At 37.9% G+C, this 24010-nt stretch overlaps 1 protein-coding gene across 1 annotated transcript; it reads right to left on the reverse strand.

Annotated features, from left to right (window-relative positions):
* Positions 1-903: 903 nt before the first annotated feature.
* LOC126842768 (ATP-binding cassette sub-family G member 8) lies at positions 904-23940 on the reverse strand. The gene is made up of 15 exons (XM_050579906.1): positions 23598-23940; positions 6639-6836; positions 6227-6569; positions 5775-5968; positions 5181-5337; positions 4977-5085; positions 4664-4899; positions 4365-4578; positions 4091-4282; positions 3838-4021; positions 3626-3766; positions 3396-3546; positions 2847-2964; positions 2491-2777; positions 904-2241 (listed from the first exon to the last, which is right to left on the reverse strand). The coding sequence occupies exons 2-15, from the start codon at positions 6827-6829 to the stop codon at positions 2002-2004; spliced, it is 2757 nt and encodes a 918-aa protein (XP_050435863.1). The 5' UTR covers positions 6830-6836; positions 23598-23940; the 3' UTR covers positions 904-2001.
* Between the last annotated feature and the right edge of the window lie 70 nt (positions 23941-24010).

The following is a 24010-nucleotide window of genomic DNA, read 5'->3' on the forward strand; positions in this document are numbered from 1 at the left end:
TCCGTTTAACTGTTTCAAAGATTTGCGTGGCCAAAGAAAAATGTAGCTAAAATTGACAATTGTTTTAATCGTAAACAACTAAAATAATTTATTTTCAATTTTTCTAATTCATATTTTGTATCTTCTTGACAAGCTCTTTCCCTTGAACTTAGAATTTAAGAGAAAATTGAAAATTAATCGTTTATAAGATGTAACACACTCACACAGACTTTTTTCAAGTTCAAATCTGATCTACTTGTATAGCATCTTATATCTAATATATTACATTAAAGCTAAGACAATCATCTATCTTTTCACTATTAAATGTAACTAGGACATTTAAGTAGTATTGATTATTGTCGAGTCGTAAAATGTAATAAATTCTAATCAATTATTATTGTATTAAACTGAAAACATTTTGTTCTATGTTAGGTCGGTTATAAACTATAAATAAATATTGTGCTGTGTATGTGACTAAAGTCATCGTACACTCATACTTAAAATTTCATTAGTCTTATCAATAGTGTACATACACTAATCGTTACTAGAAATAATATTGTCCTCGATAATATTAGGCTATAATGATTAACGTTAATTGCAAAGAAGATTTCGGTTTTATTAGTGTCCAATTAGAAGATTTTAAATACTCGTAGTGGGCCATTAGCTGATGGGCTAAGTGGTTTTGTGATTGAAATAAAACTTTGAAACATTTTCTGGCCACCAAAAGACAATTCAATTCTACGACTTAAATTAGTCACTGATAGATTGTATCACGATAAAAAAAAAATAATAAATAAACACATTAAATTACAAAAGCGTTTATTATGATCAAACGATGTTCGTTGTTTTGTCTTCTTTTTTTTTTTTTTTTAATTTTCATTTAGACTTAAACATTTTATACACAAAGGTAGTATTCATTATAATAATAATATTAATAAAATAGTATGTGACACGTTAACGTAATACAAAAATAAAGAATAATGAGCAAAATTTGTATATAATATCATAGTGATAATGTATTAATAATTAAATGTCATATTAAAACTATACATAACACACTCGTATAAAGAGGTACCCATTATGTAAATGGGCAGGTAAATCTTAAAATAGTATTGTACAAACGTTACTAATAATAACATTAATAATTGTAACTGGTAGTCGTATAATAATATAGCAATAAACGATACATAGTTATTTTTAGCACACTAAATAATACATAATTATAATTAGTTTATTATTGTGTACGAAGAGTGTTTCTGTACTTAACGTGCGTAGGTACAATCATACATTGTTGTCGTTTGAGCGGCTTCTATTTATTGTGACTTCTCGTCGCGTTATATATTTTATATAATATAGCAATCATAACATTACCCATATGATATATGTAAAAATTTTTTTAAAAAAAACATTGGTCTAACGATTCATTCTTAATAATATAATATTATCATTGTAGTGACTACAATATCTAAACAATAATAATTCGTTGTACTCGATAATATTAATGGGCGGTTTCTCTGAGAAACATGATAAGTAAAAAGTTTCAAACATTTTTCAGAAAACGACAAAAACGTTACATACATAAAAAATGAATAAGTACATTTCTGTTTTGTATTTTAAATATCAAGATATTTTATAATACTTCCTATAAAAAAATGTTGTTTTCTCAAAGAAATGAAATGTTTTTATCGCCCCCTGAAAAACTAAAGTTTTAGTTATCATGTTTCCCATAAACAAAACCGCCCTATTTTGATCTGGTATACGTTGAACGTACTTGAACATACTTAGTGGACGATGCTCTCTTTATCCGTCCGTTAATACATTTCCTATTATTTTTTATTGTAAATCTTAGGTACACGGTCGATCCCGGCGATCAGATTAACGTATTTTAATATTATTATTACGGACTTTCCGTCATTTCTGAGTACATCTCTCGATTATCACACCGCAAAAGGTGCGTCAATAAAAAAACACAAACTAATCGAATTTTACTATTAGCTAATATTATACTAGTCGCGGTGTATGTTATCTCTGGGGTCGACAATCTCTGTGCAACCTGTTGCATAACCGTCCCACGGTGACGAACAAGAAAATGGCAACGCAAGCGAAGAAACTCCACAAGTACAGGCCCGCCCAAAGGGGATCGTGGTTGGTGAGCATCAGGTATGGGTCGACGGCCGGCATCAGAAGACCGTGATGGATCAGGGCGGCAGTGCCGTTGGGCGTGGGACACGGCAACTGTACTATGATGTCCTGGTGTTGTACCTGAAATCACAGTTGACGGTAATTGTCGGTTGGAAGAAAATTTGGAACGAGCGATGCAACAGTCAATAATTATACAAAAAGATCCAAAGAATACAATGACCAGGGAGCCGCGGTAGAGAAAGATCTGAGGAATCCAGGAGTACCTAATCGGAGAAATATAGTGCAAGGCACAAACTGCGTTGGAGCATCTCAGAAGCCGGACAAAGAAGAAGACTAACAATGACGAAAATCGTTTTGTTGTTTCCTTACCTGTTTGTTGCGACAGACCAGCGACGAGGCCAGCGACACGAGCGTGTCGTGCGTGTGATCGTTTTGCAACAGGGGCAACATCAGATACCGGGTCGGCGACAACGTGGACAAAAACCTGACCCCCGGCACTCTCTTCAAATCGGCAAAGTTCAACGGCACGCCGCTCATCAAACCGGATACCACGACCGCTACCGTGGTCACTACCGACGAGCTGAGGCGGTCGGGCATCAAGTACCCCACGGCCGTGGCCATCATCTGCAGGGCGCTCATGTGAATCGCTATGTAAACTGCGGACAAAACGATAAGAAAACACGTTACTGAGATGATACGCGGGTACAACCGACGGACAAACTCACGTATATAAGCGAAAAAAGGTTCCGGATCGTTTATGTACTGATAAAGTGCCGACATGGCGTACGCCGGCACAGAGTACACCATCCATACGAAGGCCGCCGGCGGGATGTTACAGAATATCTAAAAAAAAAAATTTGTTATTTTGAGTTCATATCAAAAAAGGTTAAACTTTAAAGCGTGAAATGTTTTTTTAGGATTCCTCATCGTATAATCTTTATCATCCGATTGCGTTATCGATACGTTATCAGTATTTCCTTATCTCTTATATCTTATCAATAGTGATGTGTACTCTTCTACTGTTGGAATATTTCGGGATTCAAATATAGAGTTGACATAATTAGTCGTATTTCATTCCACAAACATTGGACTTTTCGAACTTCAACAACAGTCCTACTTTCACCGACCTGTCATCAGTTATTCATTTTGAACTTTAGGAATAGTTGTTGTTACAGTATTTCGTTTAGCCTCGTGTGTTAATAAGAACATTTCACGTTAAAAAGAAAACCCCAATAAGTTGGCGGCTATAAAGTCGCAAGCTATAATATACTCACCGAAGTCACTATGTAAACGAATCGACCGTACAAATTGTCCGCTATGTCACTTTCGACGGCGTTTCGATCGCTGCCGTGCGTGTCGTTCAACGCGATTTGTAGGACCAACGGCAGAGCACCGACTATCATGGTGCTGTAGTAGAATCCAAGTCTGGAAAATCAAGAAAAACACGTGAAATTTAGTACAAATGCTAACTGACAACGGTAGATGAGGACCAACTGCAGCGTACCTGTCGCCGAACAAGAGCTGGGGATCGGTGGCCGGTATGTCCCAAAATATGGCGCCTATTATGACGGACATTAGACCGGCGACGAACAACCTGGACAACCATCGCAAACTACTCCTGGGCTGCGAATAGGCCATATGGCGTCTGAACAAATTACATATTATACATTATTGTTATTATTATTATGATATATTATGGTTGTTTTGGCGTCGTACAATATTATGGCGATCACTTGTATTGGCACGGACGCGGTTCTCGGTTTACCCGGCAAGGGTTGAGGTGGTCCCGGATCCGGTAAAGGTTCCACCCGTCTCCTGAACAAATCCGCCAACTGCTCTACCCTCTGACTCGACTCCAGCATAGCCTCGGCCGACAGATCGTCCAGCGTGACCAAATCGACTGTCGAATTGAAATATACAAATTTACCGCTACGTCAGTATTTTTTATAATATTTATTATTATCCTTACGATAGTAATCCGACGGGTTCTTGAAAGCCGGACAAGGGTAATCGGCGGATGAAAAATAAGGTAACATGTTTCGCCGTCGGCCGCAGTACATGAGGTGACCGACCGATATTAACGCCACTTTGGAAACCATTGTGAATATTTCGTACGTGGGAGGTTGTAAGGTGACCATTACGATTCTAGGATTGACTCCGGCTACGGACAATAGGAGCAACGGTCAATGATTTATTCATTCGCATTAAACGTCAGACGTGCGATTTGTAATTAACGTTCTTACTCGGAGCGCCGGCGGCCCATTGTCTAAGGAACTCGACTAGAAAGAACGTGTCAAATATGTCCATGGTCACTGTCGGTCTGTCCAACATGATGATCTCGGCGTCGGACATCAGATGACACGCTACACTTAATCTTTGCACTTCGGAGGCAGTCAGCTCGGACACGTTGGTGTTTAACACTTGTCCGAGACCCAACTCTTCGATGAGAACACCCATCTGAAGTGAAAACAAGACCAGATCAAACGTTAGAGGTCGCGAGGTCCATTAACTAGACATTAATAAACTCTGAGACGATACTGACCTGGTCGTTTTGAGATACTTTTGGTATGGCACGGGCAGGAGCTTTGCGCAAATGAGAATAAAAAGCCAACGTTTGCGCTACGCTGAGGTTAGGTGCTAACTTAGCCTCGGCGGGTACATAAGCGATACGCTTCGCTAACGTAGAAATAGAAACATTTTGTCCATTGAGCAGTACGTGTTGCACTTGACACGGGTGACGGTCAGCTAAACTACTGAGAAGGGCTTCTCCTTCGCGTTCTAAAACACAAATATAAAATCATGAAAAATGAGTGCCGCCAACAGTGAGACATTTCAAATGTCAATAATTTATTTACCAGAAGTCATCATAAACGCCATTACTTCTCCAGCTTGGACTTCAAACGAAACTCCTTGAATCTTTGGTCTCTTTCCGTCAGAACTTCCGGGTACTTCCAGACCTCTCACCTAAAATGTGCACAAATTCCGTTTACGATTTTTCATATAGTAAAAATAATAACATAATATAATATTGAAGAGATTAAACACGATCTCAACGTTACCTGTAAATAAGGATAAACAATGGCTGGCTGTCCGTAAATATCCGATCGATTGGGGCTTAAATTGCTCATCATACTGATACTTCTATCCCTGGGCGTAGTAGCAGTCGTACCTACCACGGCTATGGAAGCTGGTCGTCCAGTAGGCAAGTGGTGTGTACTGTAGAAAACAATCATAATTAATTAATAGCTAGATACGAAATATGACCCGGTGATATAGGACAAAGTGGTAGTGTTTGTATGCAAGTTGGCCAGTTCAAATAATCGTCAAGAAAAATAAATAAGCAGCCACCCTACTAAGGATCTCAAGCTTGTTTGATCGGTTTTAGGGTTCACACAATCACCTGTAATCTCGACTGACTGATTGAAAAAACTATCTGAGCTCGTCTGATAAGGAACACAGAAGTTAAAGAATTTAGCTGATAAAATAAACAACTTCCAGAATTCTTATGAATTTACAAACCATAGACTATGTTTTTCAGTCAGTTACTATCAATCTCTATTCTTATATATTATCAGCTGATTGTCTCTTACTTCCTTTACTCCCCTTAGTTTCTTTCACTCCATTCCCCGTGGTCAAATAAAAAAATGTGTTACCTATAATGGTGAACAGGATTAGTGTAGTGGTGCGGGTGATTGTGATAATTCATTTCTGATAGAGTTCTTAAGTCATGCACGCTCCGTCGCATCGTTGGCATCTCTTGCCGAACGGGGTATCCGTGTGGCGATAGCAAGTTGGCTTCGCTAATACTCTTGCCTCGGCGGCCGGGATGCTGCCGTTGTAGGGTGGGCTGTAGAACAAACAAAAACAAAATAGCACATAATATTATTTCACCGTTTTCAACTATCAGCGTCGACAAGAATACTAATGTGAACAGGACACGCATGAAGAAAGCAGAGCTGTTAAAAAGTATGGTTTTTGAATAGAATTCGGTAGGAGAGGATTGTGGGAAAAGCTGAGTCAAGCATTAGATAAGCACAATTTGTAGATGGATTTAAGGAATGTTCTTAATGACCCGAACCTACAAAAACTATTACGTTCTACTTACACCCACGTGATAGAGGGTATGATTGCAAAAGTCCGGGTCGCTCCTGGTTCTCGTGTAAGGCCTTTGTTGGGTGCGTGTGGCCGCGCCGTCTTCGCTGGAGTCATAGCCGCTGGATCCGTCTCTGCGACTGTTCGGTGGAAACACTCTGGGAAGTCCGAACTTGAGGTACGTGTACATGTTCGAGCCCAGAGGCGACTTGTGCACGTCATACTTGGGACCGTACCGCGGATGGCTCAGTATGGACTGTACGGTGGACTCCCTGAGTTGAAAGTTACCGTACGGGAGAGGAGACTTTTCGCTGGAACCCAACGCGGAGTCGGTGAAGTCGGAATTCAAATTTTGTCTGAAATTGTCGATGGGTTAATGAGATGTACCTTACACACAATTTATGTTAGCAATATGACTTGCATACCTGTAAATGCTCCAGGCGTGTAGGTCTTCGGACGCTGGTGGTCCCATCGACGTGACAGCGTGATGGCTTAAATGCGGATCCGTGCCGGCCACGGAATACCGTCTTTCGCCCATTTCCCACGATTGACCACCGCCTCCTCCGCCTCCTCCTCCTTGCATCGCCCCGCTGCTAAACCGCCTTGGTCCTGGCATATCCGTTCTGAAAAAAAAAAATAGACCTTTATCGTGAGAACATGATATTATCAAATTACCTGGCCGGCTGCGTTCGGCCGGATAATCGCGGTACAAATTATTATTATCATTAAAATCTAGCAATATAGCAATAAATCCGATGCTTCCAAACGAGCGCACGTCCTTGACGTCATGTATTACAAAAAAAAAAAAAAAAACCTATTGCACAGTCCGATGGCTCATTAATTAGTCTCGCGTATACTTGACACAAATGATTAGAGGACCGATTCGGAGCGCCGGATGTGCCGATTGCAAAACAACAATGTTACAACTTGTATCGACAAAAAGCACAACGCACATCATTCAAACGAATCTCGTTTCGTGCAACAAAGGGTCATAAGTCCGGCGGGACACTTAAGCCACATCTTGCACGGTACGATTCACGTCATCTTATATAAGTGCCGTTAGTCAACATTTAATTTGATATTTTTTACATCGGCTACTTTCGGCCTCATTACTTTCAATAGACTCCATTAAAAAAAAAATAGGATCTGCACTTTGGTCAATTACAACGTTGACTATTAGTTTGCAGTGACGGCCGATCACGGCTCTCCATCGGTAGGTCGGGTTATCTTTTGTGCTCACCGATGTTATCCGTCATGTTTAGTCACGCGTGGACGGTAAAACAAAAACACCACAAAGCACATTTCCATTGCAGTGTGAGAATGCTATAAGATAATTTTGTTTTTGTATGCGCGGCTTGCCCTTTGGGCTTTTTTGACGCAACGCTTGCAATCAAATTCGAATTAAGTACATACACCTACTGATGTTGCTGCTGCGGTGTTCTCGCAGCCCCCGTCGGACAGAGTTAATGGTTTTCTTTTTTTCGTCATCGCTTACCTATACCTAGATAATCCATTAGCTACCTACTGCTATACCGGGTACCGCTATTATTATTATTTTATACTATATACAACCACTGCCATTATCTACAGCGTGTGGATAAAGTCAACGTACAATGGTACGCTGACCATGGCCGGTAGATTACAATGAGACGAATACGAGAAAGATGCGTCCATACAAGACACAGGCCGTCGAACCTAAAAAAATTGGAACGTGCATCATTTTTGCTTTTGGTTATTTTTCCTCCTATCTATATGTTTGTTATGACGAATACACAACAATAATACGATTACTATTATCCACCGCAATAATTATGCGTTAATTTAAATACAATCTAACCGTCGGGTCGGCCGCACAGGATGTAAAGCCAGGTGTGCCCGCCACGTTTTATTTACTGATGTGTTGTTGTTTGTTGTATATGGAATAGAGAGCCGATTGTGACGTTTAACGACTAAACAACTGCAACGATTATTATAACTTTATATGGACGGCGGCATACAGCGCAAGGATAGCTTTTGAAGCCGCTGCTTAATGCCCAAAAAGAGTAAGCGAGTAGGTGGATGCTGTGTAACAATAATGTACAAAACACACACATAGGTATACCTCTGTTAATTGGTAAAATATGTACACTTTTATTATCAATATGAACTATAAAGTATACGGTACAAATTTGGATTCTTATACTAACGTTTCAACACTAGGTATCCTACCAGGGTTGGGTAGTATTAACCATAAATTACTCAAGTAATTTGTAATTTTTATTTTAAATGTAGGTAGTTTGTAATAAATAAACATAAGTTGTTTTCACACACCTTGCGGTTACTCCCATTTGATTTGATTTTACTAAGTTATTTGTATTATTTATAAACGCAAGGTGATCAACTTATCGTAAACCACTCAATATCTTACTGGCTTTAATAAGAAATTTAATTTTTTTTTTTAGACACAGTGTTTTTATGCAATGTGTTCTCAAATTTTCACCATTTTTTTGGTTTTCACTCCCCCTCCAACTTTGTTTTTTTAATAGTGACTTTTTAAACTAAAATGTTAACGCATACATTTCATTAACTTACAAAAAAATCAATATTAATTGAACCCAGTGATATATTGAGTGTTTCACGACAAGTTGATCACCCTGTATGTAGGTAATCATATATTCTTTTTCCTCGCGTAATAACTGTCTAATATTTTCCATATACCTACTATTGCTACAAATAAACCTACTGCAAAAATGAACCGTCTTTCTCTTATCTTCGTATAATATCGTATATAATGATAAAAATAATATATATATATATATATATATATAAACAATACTGTATGTAGATTGCCTTTATTTGTGATTAACAATATGTAAAAACTAAGTATGTTTATATATGAATTTTACTATATTTTAGTTGTTAAATGTTTTTTTTGTGTTCGTATAATATGTTTTGTACGGAGTTTTATATTATTCTTTGTTTTGTATTGTGTTTATTACCTATATTTTCTAATTAACGATGGACTATATTGGAAAAGAGCCATGCCCAATGAGGATTGTGCAAGACCTCGGCAAGTCCTCCGAAAGTTCGACCTCCGAAGTCTTTAGACCACGACCAACAACTTCAAATAATGCGACGATATTGGAGTTCAAAGTCCTTTTTGTTGATTGTGTATATAATTTTTGTGTAAGTATCTTTATATGTTCTTCTTCTTCTTCTCGATTCTGGATCTATCATTTTTTTATACTCTCTTTTGTGTAATTTATAATTTGTGTAAACACAATATAACACACTGAACGTTACCGAGTATATTTATATAAGATTAGAGATAAGAGATTACAGCTATGATGCTGAGGAGACAAATTGTATAAAAACATTATGGAAAAAAACCACTTATTATAAGTCGATCACTCTGTATATGCATGTATTTAATTTTTAAGAACAAATTTTAAACAGAATAATGGGACGGTGGGCTGCCAGATGATATAATATGTAGAAATCATTTGTTCCACTCCACCTCCCATACTAAATGATTAACTATTTATTAAAAAATTGTCGTGGACCAGTAAAAATGTTCAGCAAATTTTTTTAAATTTAATAATACAAGCTACCGTTTGAGTTTCAAAAGTTGAGATAGAGCTCTAGAAAACACTAAAGAAGATGAACATTTCAATAACATAAACAAAAATGCCTCCGACGGGAAACACTTGAAAATTGCAATTATTGTAAGACAAAATGAGTGTTATCCTGTAATGAATCACCGTGCACATGGGAAAAACCCAATGCCATTTCAGATGGTTCGCATCGTCGCTCACAACCGATGGTATTCAACGATCAATGCAACGAATGTCATGTAAGTATAATATATTTTTCACGTCGCATATTTTATGTTATTAATGAGCGTAAACGATGTTAATATGTGCGCCTACTAAATAAGTGTCGAAAATCACGCACTCGATCGAGCTAGTTTGCGCAACCTGTTTCACGCTCTGATCGAATTTCGTCTTGTGTTTGCACACACAAGACGTGCATAAAATAATATTATATTACATTACATATTTGTATGTGATAAAAATGTTTATATAGCAGTTTATTGTTACCGTATAATATAATACAGGCGCGGCGGTTGGCGGTTTAACAATATATTATCTATTATAAGCTTACCTTATAAAGGTAACGAGGATCACAAAAAACCGTTGTGTTATTTCTCTGATAATATAAACGTTATTTATCAGAGCCGGGCACGACAGGAAATCGAAATTGCCAGCGGAGAAAGAAGGCGAAAAAAAGCCGTCGGATTCCTTTTCAGAATACTTACATGTGTGTGTGTGTGTCCCAGTTATTTATTCGGAATTCCGCAAGTGAAAAACACACCTGAGGTAGCCGGTGCAGGTCCAGCAAGCAAGGCACGCGCGACAAAACTCGGCCTATCCACCGTCGTCGGGTAGATAATAATAATAATAATGGTATAATGTAATATATCATATTATTATATACATTGAGTATTCACTTCGACTATACAATCGCCGTCTAGGCCTCGCTACTCTACCTACTAGCCTACAATTACCGGTATGGAAGCAAATAAAAAAACACAGGATCACGATTCAAACCAGTTTACACTCACATTCTACTTATTTATATAAATTATATTATATTTTGCTATTTGTATTGTGGCTATTGTATTTTGTCGCAATACTTATTGATACATATATTGTCGAGTTGACGTTTTCTCGAAGGTTTTTTTGTGTAAAAAACAATTTAACGGCGTCTATTAGCGACCATTCGATGGAATTGACACAAGAGTTTAACGTTATGGGATCATGTCGCCATCGACAGTTTACACACAATAATACTGATGGACTTGGGTTATGCTGTTGGCACCGTGACGGAAGATTTACCACCTGTCTACCACCAATTGGCTCTCGATTGTACAGAACGAACAAAATCCAATCACTACACTTTTGTTGATGTCACTTCGGTTCCAGTACGCCAAGTACACCAAAAGTTCCATCAACAGAGTACATTTCATCATAATAATAACATAAAATATTACCGTCTGATTAGGTACATTCGTTTAAGTGCCAACTAACTATAACTTGGTTAGTAACTAATGAAAAGCCTTTGTCTTAAATCTAACTAACCAAGAACCACGGGTGGGAAAATAACTAAAAAAAAAGTACAAAAATCCTAAATTAAAAATTAAAAATAATGTGATAGTGGTCACATTAAAAATAAATTGTTTAAAGTTAACAATGGAAAAGTTTACCCATTTTCCTTCACAATTGAGAAAGAGATCCTAAATGATTATATATTTTTTAACTTTAAAATACTGCATAAAAAATATGCCGACTATTTTTCGGTTCGGAATTTAGCACAAACAGCAATAACCCTTTCCCCTAGGACATTTTATCGTTATTTACCTCTTTGGGGGCGTAGTTTTTGTATTTAAATCTAAAAATTTCAAATTACATGTAAAATAATGTATTTAAATACAAATTACCAAAGTAGGAATTCAATTACCGCCCACCTTTATTTAGGTCACATTATACAGTTATCAGTCTTAAGGAAAAAAAAAAAGAAAAGGTCAGTGAACATATTTTAGTCATTACTCGTTAGTAATCAGACATTATCAGAACCAGTCTTAAACTGAATAAAAAATAACTGTTATCCTAAAATACCAACATTATTATTAAGAGCCGTAAAACGCTAGAAATATGTAAATAATACAAGTATAGAACTATATATTATGTACGACTATGGTAACCAACCGGTTTTGGTGTAGAACGCTAAAAACGGTACATAATGAAATTATTTAAAAAGATCAGATATAGATAAGTTGAAATGTAGAAAAGTTGTAACACTTGGAAACTATCTTGCTAAGTTAAGGCTTTAAAGTAATACTACCGTTTGAGTAATTCAAATTCGCACGTGAGCGATAGCACTTTTCCATGTAACCACTTGAATCGCCTTGAATGAATATGTTGTACCTACTCAGTTCACTGGAACGATATCAGAGTTTTTTTTCTATTATTAATGGCCGCTTTTTAATTCTTGGTATATCTGGTTGCTCATATACTATAAAGGCATATGACGTGGGTAGTAATGTTAACAAGGAATGCGAGTTCCATCTTGAAGTAAGTTCAACAAAAAAATGTAATGTAATGAAGTTTAAGTATTGTAATTTAGTAATGTAATAGAATTTTTACTCAAAACACGAAAATAAAATAGAATATTCTACTTAATCTTTAGCACATAGCTGCAAGCAAATTTGTATGCAATTAGTATTTAGGCATGCAACGCGGAAGTGCACCGTCTACACGAAAAAGGTAGAAATGGTAATTATTTTTAAGTGTGTGTTTTTTTTAGAATATAATTAAAGTCGATTTCTTCCCAGACCGACGCCGCTGGCTAGTAAAAAAAACTACTAATTATTTTTCGTATACAGGCATTACCATATATATATATATATAATTTGTAGTATGACAAATTAATTGATAAACCGTATCCTGGGCGGCCGTCGCTAATAAAACACATCGTTTAGTAAAACACTATCTTGTCGACACCACGAAGCCTATGGTGGGATTCATCGCCTGTCTGTAAAGTTATTTTTATCCAATATATATTTACATTTTTTTCCCTCTAAAAGAGTCTCAGCTCGACAAACGGTCACCGGGTATAATAAAATGTCGTGTAAAAACGTTTCTGGTCGCTGCCACTCGTTTTGTACACTGCGACGACTGCAGTCATGGTACGCCTGCGATACGTGACTCGGAAGAAGTGATTTTGTGTTATTTCTTTTGTATACATATTATATATAAATATATTTTTTTGGCGAACCTCTTTTGGCGGTAATACGAGCAGACGACGACGGCGGGCTATCGAGCACCAGAACGGAACAAATAAACGACGATTGCAACAACCTGCAAAGTGAATAATCATATTTTTTCGGAAGTACCACGCTGAATAACGCAACAATATAATGTAATAGATAGCGATCCCGATTTTTTCGATGTCAAATTATTAATATATTGTTCAAAAATATGCCATTGTAGCTACCGGGGCAATGGTGCGGTCGTGACAATTCACTAGACATACTAGACACTACTCACACGTCGACCGTTTATGCCGAATGTGTGTGAAGAGTGAAGAGGCTATGTCCGTCTGTCGATCGACCAAATATCATTAGAAAACAATAATTTGTCACGTGACAGTTTACCAAAAAATAATAACAATTTGTCAATTAAATCCGTACGGACGAAGAGTTAAAGAGCTAACCTAAATCAACAGTCTGCCGGCCTTTGTTGGCTTTGTAAACGCCATAGAATGTTTGAGAACCGTTCGAATGTTGGCCAACGGGTAAACGTTTCGGGCAACTGATTCCAGATATTGTTTTCATTTGTTCTTTTTTTTTTACCGTTGGACTATATTATTATACCGCATTCGATATAATAAACATTATTATCCAAATAGGCCTGCGATATATGTTCGGGATGTTACATGAACGAAGATTACCATTGTTGTGTATCTATTAGATAACCGATAATAAAATCTAACGGATAATATAATACGTTTGCCGAGAGGAATCAGTGCGTTAAATTTACTTTGCCAGGTACTTACTATGATTATCTATTATTATACAACCGTATTTGTTTGATTAAATGCCGTACGACGATGCGTTTGCCAATGGACGTGGTTCTCGGACGAGTAAACAACATTTAAGTGCAATATATTATATTTGATGTAACAAGAAGTTGTTTTTTTTTTTAATTCACATACTGCATATTCCTACCAAATCAATTGTTGAAACGTTTCGCACAAAATTTCGGTATTGTAGGATAGAGGATGTAGTCTATCTACTAGCCAATTACATTTACACGCAGCTTTCTTAGATTCCTCGAGAATGCTACATATTGATTTTGTATGCCAGATAATCCTAGTGTAGATGTGGTGTACCCTATTCTCATTGGTTCGTCGTAGAGGAGTTCCCAAACAGCCCGGATGACTCTCATCCCGGACCGTGTCTTAAGGCGGTTAAGAAAGATGGTCCGTGAACTCTGGACGACGACGACATCCTGTAAGTCAGTCATATTTACCGCTCAAACCGGTCTTATGACAAGTTTGGCTATGTGACGTTATCGCGAAAAAATGCGGTTCATCCGAAATTTTTCTCTGCACCGACTTAACTGTCAAAAACCACTTTCTCTCAGACTTCGGGGTCGATCGAGCGCCAGAAGACCAGAAATCCTACCGAAGCCCGTGCGCGGAAATCGCCATTTGTTTCTTCCAAACGTGTGCAGGGTCATGCACGGTAGGCCTATCAGTTGGTTTTTTTTCACCGTGTTTTGCGATAAACGTTATCTTTACGCTTACTTAAGCTTCGGTATTATATTGTTCCACTGGAAAACCGCGAAGACGTCATCGTGTAAACGTAGAAAACATAATAATAATAACAATATGATATTATGCATTTCTCGTTCAACGGCGTGCGACCGACACTATTATATAGGTAAACGTAAAACAAAATTACTTAATCCTACTTTGCGGTCATGTGTTAGATCGTGTATTTATTGCAGAGACAAGCCAACATTTCCAATCCAATCGAGGTTGTTTTCATTAGTTAAGTTCGAAAAAGATTTTTCCAGTGCTTATTAAGCTAAAGGTCGTATTCCAATTGACCATAAAACAGCTATATTTAACGACGCGTAACTATGCTAGAATAAAGCTCTATCGGGTAGGATCCAGCAACTTTCGCGGTTAAAGGAAAGTTATCAACAAACAAGGTTTAAACACATTAATTTCTCTGCTACGTGGACAAACGTAGAATCATGGATATGTTTTACCCCTCTTCTCCTTAGTCCCTGACCTTTCAAATGGACCTAATTGATCTCATATCAAATATCTCTTATCAGGAGCTTTTAGAATCTGTCTCTTATCAGCTGTCTCTCTTATCAACATCCACAATGCGCCGTTCACTATCAGAAATCTGATTTCCCCCCACATATGACACTAATTATGGAATGACCTCCAGCCCAAAATCATATGCATGTTAAAAGGTCCCAATAATTTGCCGCTTGCCTGTCAAATGCTGTACGTCCGTTTATATCATTGTATATATATTGTGTTACTCGAGCAACTCAAGCTATGCAACTTACCTGCGAATTCCTTTCCACTTGATTTGTTCTGTTGCTTCTTTGTATGTATCATTCCGCGTCTTAATTCGTACAATCGAACCGTATCTGTTTGAACGTTCGAAAACAAAGGAAACCGGAAAACCATAGCAAAGTACACATAAAATCAACCGTTTTACACAATCAACAGGTGTGCCAACGCACTTTCATTTTGATTATAAGTCAAAAGGTCTTGACACCGTGTAGCGTATATAAACACACACTATATGATCAATAGTCGATCCAACGGATTAGAGTGCCACACGCTCGTTGGCTTGTGTGTAACCTGACTATAAGACGTGTACGACTACACTTTTGGGCGTTATATGTATATTATTTTAATAGTTCACGCCTCGCGGGCTCCGTTGTTAAATGTTTTTTTTTTCACTTTTCAAACAACATTTACATATATTTGTAACCAATTTCTCCACAACCAACTACCAAGCCTCCACGTGCTGCTGCTGTTCTCGACTAGAAATCTGATCCGACGCGGCCTGTCGACTTTGGTGCTAACATTTTGTGATGGAACAAACGTATTGAAAACTTTTAACTAACAATTAATAAGACAAAAACCAAGGGTTGAGAACGCCGCTCGTATTGTGCGAGTGCGCGTTTCCAGAACGACTACAATAAACGGACGACGAGGCGCATTGTGCGTTGCATATATTGTACTCTATAGACCTAACGCTAAGTATATGTTTACGGTGACATTATTATAATATGTGCTAGAGCACGTGTGAGCCATTCCATCAAAGACACTATATTGAATTACACGGCCGGATAGTAAATGGGCGGTATTGTCGGATTTTCGAGAATTTCCATACGGAAAACGTCAAAACTTATAACAATATTATTATTATCATCAATACTATAAAATGTACTACCTTGCGGCATTGTTCGGTCCGTAGGGATACGAGGAAAACTCATTGGAAATTTCTTTCAAATCGTTTTTTCGCAGACCCCGACGAACAACAATGTATGCGGTGATCGCATTTTTCCGTTCGACGCCGGAGGTCGTCTACCTCGATGATCGATGGCCCGCGGTCTTTGCACACGACGTCGGTGTGTACACATTGAATTTTTGAATATTGTTTATTACTTCATTGCCTACACAGTGTAGTATTCCGTGGAACGGTCTTTAAAGCAGAAATCATTTTTACTAAATATCTTACGCTTCATCTTCGCCTTACACTCCCAACTACATTGGGTCGGCCACCCTAGTCCTACCATACTTGAATAGAGCTCGATCTTCTTCTACATCTCGTTCAATCACCCCAGCTATCCATCTTTTTTCGGTCTTTCTCTTGCTCTACTATTCCCTCTACATTCGTCTTCATAACAACTCTCCGTCTCGACCTATTCCTTCACATTTTCCCATCACTCCACTCATCCATCCATTAGAATTCACATCTCCGCTACACTCATTCTCAGTTCAGTTTTCTTGTCTACTGCACATAGCATTCTGATCCATATAACGTTGCTGGCCACACTACCGTACTTTACAATTGACCTTAACATTTGTTTATATAATATCATGTTAAATGTATATTTTTTACACGGTAAACGCCACTGTCGTTGGCCGCCGACAACGGTTAGGTCTTCCTTCGTCCTCCTCCTTACCTTCCCCTTGGATTTTCCGTGTCAGAACTATTAAATCTAATTGCCGTACGATTCCGCAGCACCCGCACACATATATATTATCCGATCATTGTGTTTGTGTATTTTTTTGTATAATATACATAACACACACACACACACGATTCGTCTACCAAACATATCTACCGGACAAACGTACGTGAAAGTACCGTTGTTCCGTCGTCATCATCATCATCAGCGGTCGGTACCTATCATAGTCGACGCCGCCATCATTATCTATTATATTATATTATTACACTGGGCTGTATGTTCGCCCTAATAATATAAAAATATAGGTATCTCATCACCACACCGCTGCGCCTCCCGCTAACGGTTGTCCTGGAATTTTATTCTCGAGCCTGCGAAACACAACAATCGCTATTTGGGAATGTATTTCTCGCTCTATATATATATATATATTTTGTTAATACAACAAACTACCGGTGCCTATTTTTTAGGACTATACTATAATTAAACGGAGAGAAATAGAACCTGGGAACCAGATCGGTTTCGGTTAATTTTTAACCACGACCGAGTGTAACCAACGGTGTGTATTTGTTCGAACACTATGCGCATCTCTGCCCTGCTTGCACTTGATGTATGCCAACAACAAAATTACATCAATCGTCATAAATAAACAAATAATCTCAACTGTTTGACGCTAGTCCTGTTTGGCAAGTTTTGCTTTACCCACTACACAACTTTGCCTGAGTCTAATTTGTTTAATGAGTGTGGCCCGGAATTTGGGTTTACGAGCTCAGACAATTCAATTCAAATCGAGTCCTTCCGTTCGCCATCATTAAGTGTAGTTTAGTATGCATTCCGTGTACGCTGCACGCGGAGGAAACAACTGAGAAATAATTTTTAATTAGATATGATTTATTTTCGTCGTTGTCAACTAGTTTCAATGCCCCGGACACACGCGTGGAATCAAAATAACAACTTGTTTGATTTGTTGTTACCCTTTCAGATACAATTGACAAACATGCAAAACATTACAACGTGGTACGACACTAGTCTTTTCCCAAGTATGAATAATTGTATTGTGCACACACATTTGGTCGTTTTCGCCTCGGATATGGTTTCCCATGATTTTTTCCACCGTCTTGCTATGATTGGATTGGTCTTATTGGACTCTCGACTTCAATAGGCTCAAGTCGGGGGAGGAACGCAAACAATCGGAACCGGTCAAGCTCCACAATGAGCCTGCGCTAAGTGTGTCAAGGCCAGAAAAACTAAAAAAGAACTAACACAAAAATGGTTGGCGGACCAAAAATAAATCTACAGCTAAACTCGTGGCATTGATTATCGATGGACAAAATCGACGACGGCGTCTTTGACCGTGGAATCGATGACATTCTTGGACGCAGTGCTTAAGATCGTTCGATGACCCGCAATGAGAAAAAAAACCGATTCGCGTGCAACCTTAATTAATATATAATCGATCGCATTTGTGAACTAGAAAATCGATTAACGTCGTATACTGTACAGCAGTGTATAGTACGTCTCGGCAAAAAGAAAGAAAAAAAATACAACCGCGGCAGTCACCGACGTCCGGTAATGGTCCAAATATATTATGCCCGGCTTGGATACAATATATACCTATATATTATAAATTATATATTATATCCTTTCCATCGCATCGTGTACAAAATGTACAATAATTACAAACAGTAGGTATTCAGAGTATTGTATATTATATACAGTATACAGCATAGCCATAGAGCTGTGTGCGTCGGGATATCATGCGGCACGCCGAGAAAGTCTTAGAGTCAAGACGCGCTGTGTAAGTATACAACTGCAAAGCCACAAAGTAAAAGTGTTATAATTATTTTACTATTATTCGGATTGGCAATCCGGAATTTTTCAAATTTATTTTCCAATTAACAGTAAGAGTTTTAATTGAACGAATTTCACCCTTTTCGTAGACAAATGAGTTACTTAACTCTTTTTATACATAAAATATTACTAAACCATAAACGGGATTTTGTGTGCAATAGAGCGATGTAAACCAAAACTACTTGTCCAATTAATATATATACAGTCCGTCTATAGCAACCAAACACATTATTTTTTAGACAATTTGTTTTTCTATTATTTTAACGCATTTCCATAAACACGTTTGTACGGTTATTTTCAAAGGGTAAGGGTATCGTCTTAATATATAAGGCGCCTACCAACGCGTGTGTGCTAAATGTCACATAATATTATTAGTAAGTCATCAAACATCACATCAGATACACTGAAATTCCGTGGGAAAATATTTTCCATTATGCGGACTCTGATTTAAAACAATGAGGGCGGCCGCTGGTTTTAATCAATCTGGATCTGTCGATCGATGGCGAAATAACGTCGCAGCACTACCAACAACAACAACAACAATAATATTAATAATAATTATATTTTACGAACCGTTAATTTAGATTTTTATCAAAGTCAATTGAAAAACTGTTTCCATTGTGCGCGTTCCGAGTTGTTATACTGTATGGGGGACACAGTGGTATAGTCTATGTTTCATTATGTTTACAATTTGTTGCTTAGGTACACCACGATGAGGTTCGACGGTGATAAAAACGTCCAATATCAAATCCGCCATTGGTTCATCCAAACATAGACATTGGGCGGACAGTACTTCCAATGAACTACTTCAGTTGAGGTACCAAAGCGGTTTGTAATTATTCTTTAAAATATCAACGGTAATTAATTTTATTTGCGTATATTTAAAAATTAATTACATTACAAAATAGCCAACACAGTGAGGTAACCGCTTTAGGAATGATTCAACTAATTTAAAAAAGAAAAACGTTATAGCGCACCGTAGTGTTAAGTCAGACATAATATGTTAATTTTTAAACTATCCGAATTTAAAGGGAAACGGGTGATTTTTTTCAATATACATTTTGGAATATTTGTTTTTTATGCAATCACATATTAGTGTTTTTTTTTAAACGTGACACAACTATGAAATATCATGATTATCGAGTTTATGATGACATCCGTTAAATAAATATCAACATTTCCATTTCAATTTTTAACCACTAAATGACGCCTAATAGCGATTTTGATAACATGACATTTTATTGGTATGTAAAAAAAAAAAAAAAAAAACTTAGAAGAGATTAAATAGTTAAGTTCTGTTAGTATAGTGAAATGTCCAAACAAACGATCAACTAATGAGATAGCTAAAAAGTCTGGAAGATTCTGGAAATGTAGAAATTAATTTATTTGAAAACAAACTTTTATTTTTTTGATTTGTGTCACTTTTCAACTGGTGGCGGTACGATCATGTTTGGTTGCTATTAACGTCAGATTTCGTTGCTTGTTACTTGCAATTCATTACTTGTTTGCGTTTTTAATTTGTAATGAAACACATTCACTGCAGGAGTCAAACGGGATCACGGGTTTTTTACTTTTATTATGACTGTTGTTGTGTAAAATTAAAAACATATTTTTGTTGAGTTAGGTTAAGTGGACCTAACCTAACGTCCGTTATTAATGTGCGGTTTACATGATATTTTCATAGTAAAGTCCCCCGGGTAACTACAATGCTCTTGTGTGTTGTGTTGTCACGAATATAAAATATTTTCATATACCCAGTTGGCAACGGCTAATTGTCGACTTGTCGTGACGTTTATATATTTATCTACTGTAACAACAGTACTCTAGTGGTTATTTTTTTTATACCCATTTTTTTTTTTTTGCACATATCAAACATAATTACTCCTTCAAGATGGCAACAGATGCCAAGATGCACAATGCGTGCCCCGTCGCCGCCGTGTACCTTTCTTCTTTATTTTTATGACTATTACAACCGTGTGCTCGCTCAAGCATTTCCGAATAACGTTAACGCGAGGGGCATCCACTGTTTATTATATATTAAAATAAAAATATTGTAATATTGCGGTATACCTACAATAATAGTGCAGTGGAACTCTATAATATACCTTGCTCGTTATTTTGTGTAAATCGACAAACGGAACAACATAATATATTATAAATATTGACCCTTTTACGGCCGTTATATTATTATTATTATTATTCGTTTCGGACGTTTGGAAAATCATTTTTATCTTTTCTTACACACGGACACATGCCATTAGAAGACGGCGGCGGCGACCTACACAGCTGTGGTGGAACCCGGGTTTTCTTCTTCCATCTTATTATTATTTTTTCCCTTCTTTTTATTACAATACAAACCTAAGCGGCCGGGTACGCACGTGATCTAGTCAATGACACGGCGACGTTCGTGCGGTAAAATTCGAACCTTGTAGGCGCAGACAGACAGACAACCGTCTCTGAAGTAGTAACAATATTGCTGTGGTATATAAATGGCCGCACTCTTCCGGTAATGAATATTCGGTATTTGTCGGTAAATACTGTTTTTTTTTTTATACAAACTCTGTACCTGTACTCTTCTGACGCTGAAGGAATATTATTTTCAGTAACAGCGACTCGAAGTGCATTTCGAAAGACCCCGCGGGCGGTCGCCGTTCTAAAGAAGGGATTATAATAGTAATATTTTTGTTTGTTGAGCAACAATTATTATTGTAATTTATTTTCATGATACACGAGTGCTGCACGAGCACGGTACCTATGATATGATTGTGTTATATTATAGGTACCTTTGACCGCGGAGAAAGTAAGTATAGTTTCTGAGAGGACCGACGACAATAATAATATTGCGTAGCAAATTAAATTACAATACACGTTAATTTGCATAAACATGTGTACGGCATAAATATTATTAACGGATTAATACACATATGTGGTGGTCGTGTACCGTGTCAAATGATTCTCAATAGTAATATATCATCATGTATTTTACAACGCGTAGACGTATATGGGATTAGTTGAGATTGTTGCCTTTGTTGTCGTTGGTCTGGCAGTCGCATTGTAATATATTGACAATATATTTAAGTAGACAAACAATAACGCAACACAAATAAACACCAGAAAATGCAATTAACGCGCGTTGCACCACCCACCTTGAATACTTGTTAAATGATTATCGATTCATATTTCTCAATGTGTAACACTTGGCGAGTAGGTATTACAGTAATAATACAACCGATATGAGTTAGGTACACTCGACCCGTTTTTACATTTAACGCACGTGTGTGTACACCCTAAGCAGTCATACTAGTTAGAACAAATTAATTAGGTTTTTATTTTAACCTGTTTTTATGTATATTTTTAATTGATTATTTCTCGCCGTGTTAAAAAAAAATGAGTTCTCACAGAAACAAGCATCGGTCGCTGCTCGTTATTTTCAACGACAAAAAATACTTGTACTTATCTATTACTCAAATTGTAAAACTACCAACGTTAATCCGAATAGTAAACTCGAACGTGTTAAGCCGTCGCTTCGCTTCGCCTTTATACATAAATATATGTATATATAATAACATGCACGAGTATTGAAGTCTTTCGACGAATAATATTATACTATAATCTCTCGTTAATGGGTGTCAACGAACTACGCTGTAAAAGGATATACATAGGATGGGATTCTAACTGAGAAAATCACACCCACCGCCTCGATTCCTGTTGTCATTATTAACAATAATGGCATACGGGTATTCTACATGTAATATATATATGTATGTATAATTAGTATCATTCGAGTAAAGCCGGCGGCAATTAAGAACGCTTAACGTTTTTGAGTTTGTTCTGTGTTGGCGGATTAAAACTTCTCGAAATCATAATATTCCCTACACATAACACGGCTTAACTCGGTGCCCTTTTCGTCCAAACAATACTTAAGAGTAACCGCGTAGTCTTGACGATTTTATACAGCTTATAATATGTATGTTTACTTGACCACACTGGTAACTTTTAACAGCTGTCACATACTATAGGAATTACCCTGCTATGCTACTGTGAGCATGTGATGGTTTAACATTGGTCGAGTACCCATGATGGTCGTTGCATTTGGTCCCTTTAACGGCAAGGGTCCGGTTCAAGAACCGGGTATCTCCAACTTTTCATCAAACATTTTCAGTAGTCTGTAGTGGTAATAGACTACTACGAATTTTCCCCTGGCCAATAGTGGTAAACGGGGCAATGGGTTTTCTAGCCGTGTTGTGTTCGATAAGGGAGGTTTTTGTCTCGGGTCGTGACCACAAGAGCGTTTAAAAAGAAAAAAAATTATATTTTCTACGGGTTTATAGCGGCATGATGTATTTTTTAATCGCTTTTTCCACCTACTCACACGGCGACAACAGGTTCGAAACAATAGGTCCGAGACAGTAATATGTTACTACTTCCTGCCGTCGACGATAAGTCGGGCCGGCGCCAAAAATAGATACCGATTATCATCACATGCCCCTTGCCGAGTTTGGCGAGGTGAACGCGTCGCATTCCTCCGGGACTGGTCACCGTTTTCGTTTGGGCACCTCTATCGCTTCCCACATAATAGAACGTGTACATATATTATTATACACACAAAATCATAATAACATAGCCCGTATCGGACTACACATATTTGCCGTGCAAACGCCGCCCATTCGCTATTGTTGGTCGCCGGTCGTACAAAGTGACACAAACCCTGCGACACCTCAAGACGACCGTAAGAAAGAAAAAAAAATAACGTTTTCCACTTACCCCTTAACGACGATATTGTGGTGTCGATCCTGGATTCTCGTTGGATTACCACCAGTCCATCATGGTTAGGTTCGTCGGTTCTCAACGGAATTGTCTGAACAACAGTAACTTTTACTTGACCGGAAAAACGTGCATACAAGTCGATCACAACGACACGGCCGTCGAACACGGCATTTTTTTTTCTTATAATTTTACCGGCGTTCAAAAGGCGCGCGTTTGCCCGGCACCATCGACACTGTACGTGGGGAACGTACGGGGAACACCGACGGCGGTTGACGCGGACTGTGCGTGTATGTGTAAGCCGTCCGAGACACCTGTGCACGGGCAGCACAGCCAGCAGGTATAAGAGGGCGACGCGCGGCTGTCAGGTATGCGCCGCCGCCGCCGCCGCCGCCGTGTGGCCGGGGCAAGGC

Source organism: Adelges cooleyi, unplaced genomic scaffold (genome assembly GCF_023614345.1).
Source record: "Adelges cooleyi isolate 19-005CV unplaced genomic scaffold, UGA_ACOO_1.1 ACOO_flye_CR_arks_rails_tigmint_CR_PRNA_574, whole genome shotgun sequence".
Lineage (NCBI taxonomy): Eukaryota > Metazoa > Arthropoda > Insecta > Hemiptera > Adelgidae > Adelges > Adelges cooleyi.